General features: G+C 43.0%; 1 protein-coding gene across 2 annotated transcripts in view; it reads left to right on the top strand.

Annotated features, from left to right (window-relative positions):
* MSH2 (mutS homolog 2) overlaps window positions 1-8,082 on the top strand; it is a 108,873-nt gene continuing 100,791 nt past the window's right edge. The window contains exons 1-2 of one of the 2 annotated variants that reach the window (XM_042439354.1): window positions 1-345; window positions 7,077-7,231. In XM_042439354.1, the coding sequence (XP_042295288.1) occupies window positions 63-345; window positions 7,077-7,231 (438 nt within the window). In that variant the 5' untranslated portion in view covers window positions 1-62. Of the gene's footprint in view, window positions 346-2,126; window positions 2,146-7,076; window positions 7,232-8,082 lie in introns of those variants that run through there. The other variant, XM_042439359.1, reaches the window with a different exon arrangement.

Raw genomic sequence — 8,082 nt, 5'->3', positions numbered from 1 at the left:
GTGGGCAAGTACGGTGGCCGGAAGGGCTCTCGGCGGTCCTGTTGTTGGCGGGAGATTTCAACATGGCGGCTTCGATGAACTCTTCCTCTTCGTCCTCGTTTTCTTCCTCCTCCTTCCCCTCCTTGTCCTCCTCGTCCTCCAATTCCCCGCGCGAGGGCTGCTGGCCCGAGGGCTCCACCGCCGAGAGCGGCTTCGTCCGCGCCGTCCTGGCCCTGCCTGAGAAGCCCAGCACCACCATCCGCTTCTTCGAGCGGGGCGACTACTACACCGTCCACGGCAGCGACGCCGTCCTGGCCGCCAGAGAGGTCTTCAAGACCAAGGCCGTCATCCGCATCCTGGGCTCAGGTAATAACCAGGCCCTTTCGGGGACTGTGGACTCAACCCTCTGGGACTAGGGTTCGAATCCCGCCTTGGCTTTGGAAAAAACCCAGTAGGAGGCCTTTGGCCAAGTCACGCTCTCTCAGCCTCAGAGGATGGCAATGGCAAAGCCCCTCTGGAGGGACTCTCCAATAATAACTTTATTTATATCCTGCCTTTCCACAAGGATCAAGGCTGGTTACAATAGAATACATAAACAAACACGTAACGTATACACAACTAAAAGCCACATATTCCCTCACCTCTTGCCTTACAACTAAAATGCCAACAGCTAAAATTACAAATTAAAATCTGTTTAAAATAGGCAACATTGGGGAGAGGCACTTGGACAAATGAGGGGTAATTAGGTTGGCGGAATGGGAAGGTCGCTCCAGGAAAAAAAAAGACATCCATCTTGATAGCCGTTTTAAAGGTGTTAAGAGTGGTAATATGGCAGATCTCCTCTGGCAGGCCATTCCGTAATTTCGGAGCGGCAGACGAGACAAGGAGACCACAAGTTGAACATGAGTCAACAGTGCGATGCAGCAGCTAAAATGGCCAATGCAATTTTAGGCTGCATCAATAGAAGTATAGTGTCTAGATCAAAGGAAGTAATAGTCCCACTCTATTCTGCTTTGGTCAGGCCCCACCTGGAATACTGTGTCCAGTTCTGGGCACCACAATTCAAAAAGGACATTGAGAAACTGGAACATGTCCAAAGGAGGGTGACTAAAATGGTGAAGGGTCTGGAAACCATGCCCTATGAGGAAAGACTTAGGGAGCTGGGGATGTTCAGCCTGGAGAAGAGAAGGCAAAGAGGTGATATGATAGCCCTGTTTAAATATCTGTAGGGATGTCATACTGAGGAAGGAGCTGACTTGTTTTCTGCTGCTCCAGAGACTAGGACCCGGAGCAATGGATGCAAGCTACAGGAAAAGAGATTCCAGCTCAACATTAGGAGGAATTTCCTGACAGTAAGGGCTAGTCGACTGTGGAACAAACTCTTGGAGTGTAGTGGGGTCTCATTATTATTATTATTATTATTATTATTATTATTATTATTATTATTAACCTTTATTTATAAAGCGCTGTAAATTTACACAGCGCTGTACATACAATCTTTTTAATTGGACGGTTCCCTGGCCTCATGCTTACAATCTAAAAAGACACGACACAAAGGGAGTGGGGATGGGGAAGGGACCTCTCTAGTAGGATAATACATATAAAATACATAGCAATACAGGAAATGATTCAATAAAACAGACAACAAAAGAACATCAAATAGCAAGTGAGAATTATGCAATGCCTGGGAAGGCTTTTCTGAACAGGATGGTCTTCAGCTCCGTTTTGAAGCTGGTTAAAGAAGTGATGGCCCTTGCTCGCGGGGGAAGAAGGTTCCAGGAGTGAGGGGCAGCAAGTGAAAAGGGGTGAATCCGAGATGGGGCAGAGGAAATCCTGGGCTGGGACAGCAGACCTTGACTACCAGAACGGAGGGCCCTAGTTGGAAGGTGAGGAGAAATAAGGTCTGATAAGTAAGGAGGGGCCAGTCCATCTTTGGACCTTCTTTGGAGGTCTTTAAACAGAGGCTGGGTGGCCATCTGTTGGGGATGCTTTGATTGTGAGTTCTTGCATGGCAGAATGGGGTTGGACTGGATGGCCCTTGCAGTCTCTCCCAACTCCATAATTCTATTATAGGTTCACCAGGCTTGCCATGATAAACCGGAAATGACTTGAAGGCATGCAGCAAACACGCACACATATCTACACTGTAGAAACGAATGTAGAAATGTAAGCTGGGAATCCTGAATTATACAGTTGTTGTTGTTATTATTATTATTATTATTATTATTATTGTCTTATATCCCACTTTTCTCCCAATATAGGGTGAGACTGAAGGCGGTGAACAAGAAATGAAAATCAAGCCCATTTAAAAACAGTACACCTTAAAATTTGCTTGTCCTCATCCAATCCATTACAGTGACCAGACACTGGTTTAGGACAGGAACAGCTTCCTTGGAATTAGGTGGAAAGGAGTGATAGAGCTGGGTATCATCAGTGTACAGGTGAAACCTTACAGAGTTGGAAGAGACCACAAGAGCCATCCAGTCCAAACCCCTTCTGCCATGAGGGAATACATAACTAAAGCACCCCTGACAGATGGCCATCTAACTTCTGTTTTTCTTAATCCTATCAATTAACTTATTTAGTCACTTGAACTTACGGTAAGTGCATACTTACCAAATTACCAAGTTCATTGGGTCTACTGTAGATTTTAAACAAACAAACAAACAGGACAAAAAGTCATAGAATCATAGAGGTGGACCCTGCAGCCCAACACCATTCTGCCCTGCAGGAATACACAATCAAAGCACTCCTGACAGATGGCCATCCAGCCTCTGTTTAAAGACCTCTAAAGAAGGAGACTCCACCATTCTCTGAGGGAGTGTGTTCCACTGTCCAACAAGCTCTTACTGTCAGGAAGTGCCTCCTAATGTTGTGGTAGAATCTCTTTTCCTGTAGCTTGCATCCATTGTTCTGGGCCCTATTCTCCGGAGCAGCAGAAAACAAGCTTGCTCCCTCCTCAATATGACATCTCTTCAAATATTTAAACAAGGCTATCATATCATCTCTTAATCATCTCTTCTCCAGGCTCCCTAAGTTGCTCCTGATAGTGCATCATTTCCCGATGTCATGGAAGGCACCATGGAAACTCCAGGTCAGTCCCTGGGCTGCATCCTCACTAATTTAACCGCCCTGTGCAATGCTATAGAATACTAGGACTTGTAGTTTGTTGTGGCACCAAAGCTCTCTGACAGGGAAGACTAATTATCCCAAAACTACAAATCCCAGAATTCCATCGCATTGGCCATTAAAGTGGTGTCAAACTGGATTATTTCTGTAGTGCGGATGCAGCCCTGGGTCTGACTTCAACAACCACCATTACTAGTCATCTCTATACCTACAAAATTTTGAATTGTACTCATCCCGCAAAAAGTAAGAAAATGGTTTAAGCCTTATAATGGAATTTCAAAACACTTTAATTTGCTCATATGAAACACAAAAAAATCTGTTCAAAAGTACTTTAAAAATGGCACTGGAACATCAGCATCCGCACTTAAAGTCGATTAACTACTGAATTGATAAAACTATTGAATTAGTGAAATAACTGCATGGTATGACATTTTTATTAAGTTCTTTGCAGAGCTGGGGAGTAGTGGTGATTTTGAGGTTACTCGTCTGGAAGAAGATATTTTTTCTTTATGTTATTCCTACTCCTGTAAAAACCTCTTACTCTTTACTCCTACTCCCCAGCCCTGGGGAAAAGTCCCGGTTGCTTTGCAAGGCTGGTGTGTGTGTGTGTTTGTGTATGTGTAAAAGTAAGTAAGTGTCTCTCTTTGCCTCCCAGTCCCTTCCCCAGTGCAATATAATAAAATTGTTTTTTTGGTGTTTGCATGTACAATATAATATGAATAAGGAGTAACAAATATATTTTGTTACTCCTTATTCCCACTCCTACTCCTGTAAAAACCTCGTACTCTTACTCCTATTCCCCAGCCCTGGGTCTTTGAATTTAACACAAAACAATACTTTAAAAATTGGTTCAGTATTGAAATAAGTTTTCAGTATTGGATTAACCCCATCACAGATAGCAAGTCTTTGGCGGGGTACAGACCGCTGCTTTGCGGCGGTCCGCCGCCGCCGCCATTTGCTCCGCGCGGGAGCCGCAGCAGCTAAACCGCGCGACTCCCGCGCGGAGCAAAAAAGAAGCTCCATTTCGGAGCTTCTTTTTGCGGCGCCTCAATGACGTCGCGAGGCGCCCGGCGCGGACTCGCGACGTCATAGGCGCCGCGACACGTCTGGACGCTGTGCGTCCAGTACGTAAAGATGGCGGCGCCCATGTAGAAGGGGCGCCGCCATCTTGTACGTATACAATACGTACTAGGGTTAGGGGGGTGCGGAAGCACCGCCCCTTCCTAACCCTAGTACGTATTGTATACGTACTAAATGGCGGTTTGTATCCCGCCATTGAGAAGTACCAGTTGGTGCAGAAAGATGGTGCTGTTGCATTCATGCTCTATTAGTGGACTTTTTACAGGCATCTGGTTGGTAAATAAATTCAAATAAAGAGTAACATAATATGTTTTTGGATTGCAAATTGTCTAAGAAGCTATGGCAAGTCAAAACAATGTACGTGACGTGTACAAAACTGGATAAAATATTTAGCCTCCAAAGACTTAATAAAAAGCTGCATTTGAACTTGTCCTAAAAAAAAGCAACATCAACATCAATCAGGTCTCTAAAGAGAAAGCATTTCATAATCAGGGCACCAGAACAGAGAACATATGTGCCTGTATCTATAGATCACATCAACATGCACAACAGTGTACACATTAGTTTGTTTCACGATCACATAAAACAGAACGCTAATAAAACAGTCATTGGACTAGAACAGTGATGGCGAACATTTTAGGGACTGAGTGCCCAAACTCAAAGGCATTCCAGCACCGGGCTGCAAAGCAACGGGGACGAGTCGGCGGGGCAGGGGCGTCGGGGTCAGGAGCACCGCTGCCTCCGCCGCCGCCGCAGAAGGGCCGGGTGGCAGGCTGGAGGCTTCTTGGCCTCCAAACCCCTCACCCGGCCTTCCCCCCGGCTCTGGCTGAGGTGGCGGCGGCGGCGGCAGCAGCGACGTGGCACCGGCGATGAAAAGGTAAGTAGGGAGGGAGGGAGGGAGGGAGGGAGGGAGGGAAGGAAAGAGTTGGGGGGAGGAGAGGGCACGCGCGACGCAATTGGGGACAACGGGACTTGAGCATACGCGGATTTTGGTATACGCGGGGGGGTCCGGAACGGATCCCCCGCGTATACCAAGGATGCACTGTAGTACCGTTGAGATGAACTGTGTGAAAGTTGTAGCATAAGCTTCCGTAGGCTTGACCCCTACATCTGAGGAAGTAAACCAAGTCTATAATAGCTTATACAGTGGACCCTTGTTATACACTGGGGTTTGGTTCCAAGATCCCCCATGGATAACAAAATCCGTGGATGCTCAAGTCCCATTAAATATAATGACATAGCAAAATGTTGTCCCTTATAAAAAATGGAAAATCAAGGTTTGATATTTGAAATTTATACTTTTTTAAAACATTTTCAAACCATGGATGCTTGAATTCGTGTATAAAAAATCAGTCTATAAGAAGGGCCGACTGTATTCTAACTTCACACAGTTAGCCTCAAAGGTGCTACGAGATTCCTTTGCATGCCGATATCTCTCAAGACATCCCTTTAATTTGCAGAATTTAGCAGCTGATTTGATCTAGATCTGTGCCAGAAAAAGCTGCTGATAAACCTGTCAGACATTGCTGAGGATGCTTCCAGAGGAGGCTTTTACTGAATAGTTTCCTATCTCTCACATGTGTTGATGGAAGAGTCTGTGGGCAGGGTGGAGATGGATTCCTAATTATTTCAGTTTTGGTTTCCATGGAAAAATAATTCATGAAGAAAAATAGTATAGCTGCATGTTTGTTTTTTTTAACGATAGTACTAAGACCTGCTGGGAAGCATTCAAAAGGAAAGTGAGGATGGTGTTTGTATTTTCTGATTAACTGATAATGTTACAGTTAGATATTTTTAGTGATTTATCAAGACTTCAAACATTGCCAGTAACTACAGAAGGCACTAAATGATTTCTTAAATATAGATTAAAAATTAAAGTGCCAAAGTATTATGCAGAAGAAATAACCCCATGACATTTTTTTTTAGAACTGCAGAAACTTGGATTCAGATCCCCATTCAGCCATGACTTTCATTGAGGCGGCTGCCACACTGCAGAATCAATACAGTTTGACACCATGTTCTGACCATTCTATTGAATCCAGGGATTTATAGTTTGTTAGCGGCCAAGAACTCTCTGACAGAGAAGGCTAAATATCTCACAAAACAACACATCACATAATCCCATAACATTAAGTCATGGCAGTTAAAGTGTTAAGATGCATTAATTGTGCAGTGTAGATGCAGAATGATTGACTGAAGGTCACTTGTTATTTCAGTTTAACTTTCCTCCCATGGCTGTTGTAAGGATGAAAACAAGGTTTGCAGAATCTACTTGTTTTTAATCAGTCACTGAAAAACGAGGCAGAAACCAGAGGCTTGAGCAGAAATTATGGATTTAGAACTAATGAATTCTTGGAAGTGAATCTTGAAAAATATTTTAAGACCAGAACTGAACAGAGCTTTATAGTCATTACATATATAAATCCTGTCTTGCTAACTCCACGTTTCCTTCATTTCAGCAGTATAATTAAGTGTGCAGATGTGTTATCATTTTGTTAACTGTTGTGATTAAATGAGTGGAACACATAACTCTTTACTAGTCTATTGTAGATTATCAAGGGATATTCCATTTGGTCAAAATCTACCTTCTGCCTTCACTTAGTTTATATACAGTAGAGAAATTGAATCAATGAGGATTCTTGTATATGAACTGTTTTGGCGTGTTTGTTTTCTGAAACCAAAGGTTATTTTTAATACCTTGTCACAAAAATGTAAGAACTATCATTTTGCCCAATTTAGCAGAGTTGAGTTCAAGAAGAACAACACATGTGCCTAATTAATTTTCCATTTAAAAATGATATGACTTAACAGTGCTTAATGTGATTGGATTATACTTCCTCTATGTGATATGTCAACCAGATCCCTTAAACTGGTTTCTCATCCTTTAGGAAGCCGGAAACTGGAGAGTGTTGCCCTTAGCAAGATGAATTTTGAATCCTTTTTGAGGGATCTGCTTCTGGTGCGTCAATATAGGGCTCAGGTGTACAAGAACAAAGCCGGAAATAAATCCACCAAAGAGAGTGAATGGTATCTGGCGTACAAGGTATGTTTTTGTCATAACCAGTTTGAGTAAATAGCAATATGACTGTAACAGAAGGGTAATTTAGCTATAGGCATGATAGTGACCAGGGTTTAAGTCATTACACAAGTGTGGCATAGCAGCAAAGGCAATACAGTGGTGCCTCGGGTTACGAAATTAATTCGTTCCGTGGCACCGTTCGTAACCCGAAAAGCCTTCGTAAGCCGAATTGCCATAGGCGCTAATGGGGAAAAGCCGCGATTCCGTGCGAAAAAGCTGAAAAAAGCACCAAAAGTTGGGGAAAAGCCGCGATTCCGTGCGAAAAAGCCGAAAAAAGCACCAAAAGTTTTTTCGTAACCCGAAAAAACATTCGTAACCCGAAACAATAATTCCCTATGGGATTTTTTCGTATCCCGAAAATTTTGTAACCTGGGTATTTCGTATCCCGAGGTACCACTGTAGTAAATGATTAATGCATGGAGCATTTGGAAACCAGATTACAAGATGTACTGACTGCTGGAATAGTGGCAATCTCCCATTAGCTTTATTTTCCTATCGACATACTATCAGCTGCAAAAGTTAATTAATGTCTATTCAAACCCAAAAGGGCTTACAAAACTAAAGTCGTCCTATGTTTTTTTAGTACTGTATAGTTTTCTGTTTCATAAACTACATTTGTTGTTTGTTGATGGAATATGTGTATGTTCATAGGAGGATATCCAGAAAAGCACTAATAAATCTTTCAAAAGTTTTTTCCACACTTAAAACCATGCTGGGTTATGTATTTTTTGTTTGCTTGATTAAAAAAAACTAGTGAACTTTTTTTTAAAAAAAAACTTGCAATGCTAAACTCAAAACTGAAACAATCAAACAGA

This window comes from Sceloporus undulatus, chromosome 1, assembly GCF_019175285.1.
Source record: "Sceloporus undulatus isolate JIND9_A2432 ecotype Alabama chromosome 1, SceUnd_v1.1, whole genome shotgun sequence".
Classification (NCBI taxonomy): Eukaryota; Metazoa; Chordata; class Lepidosauria; order Squamata; family Phrynosomatidae; genus Sceloporus; species Sceloporus undulatus.
Note: the sequence above shows the minus strand (reverse complement) of the source record. Positions and strands in the feature narration are given on the sequence as shown.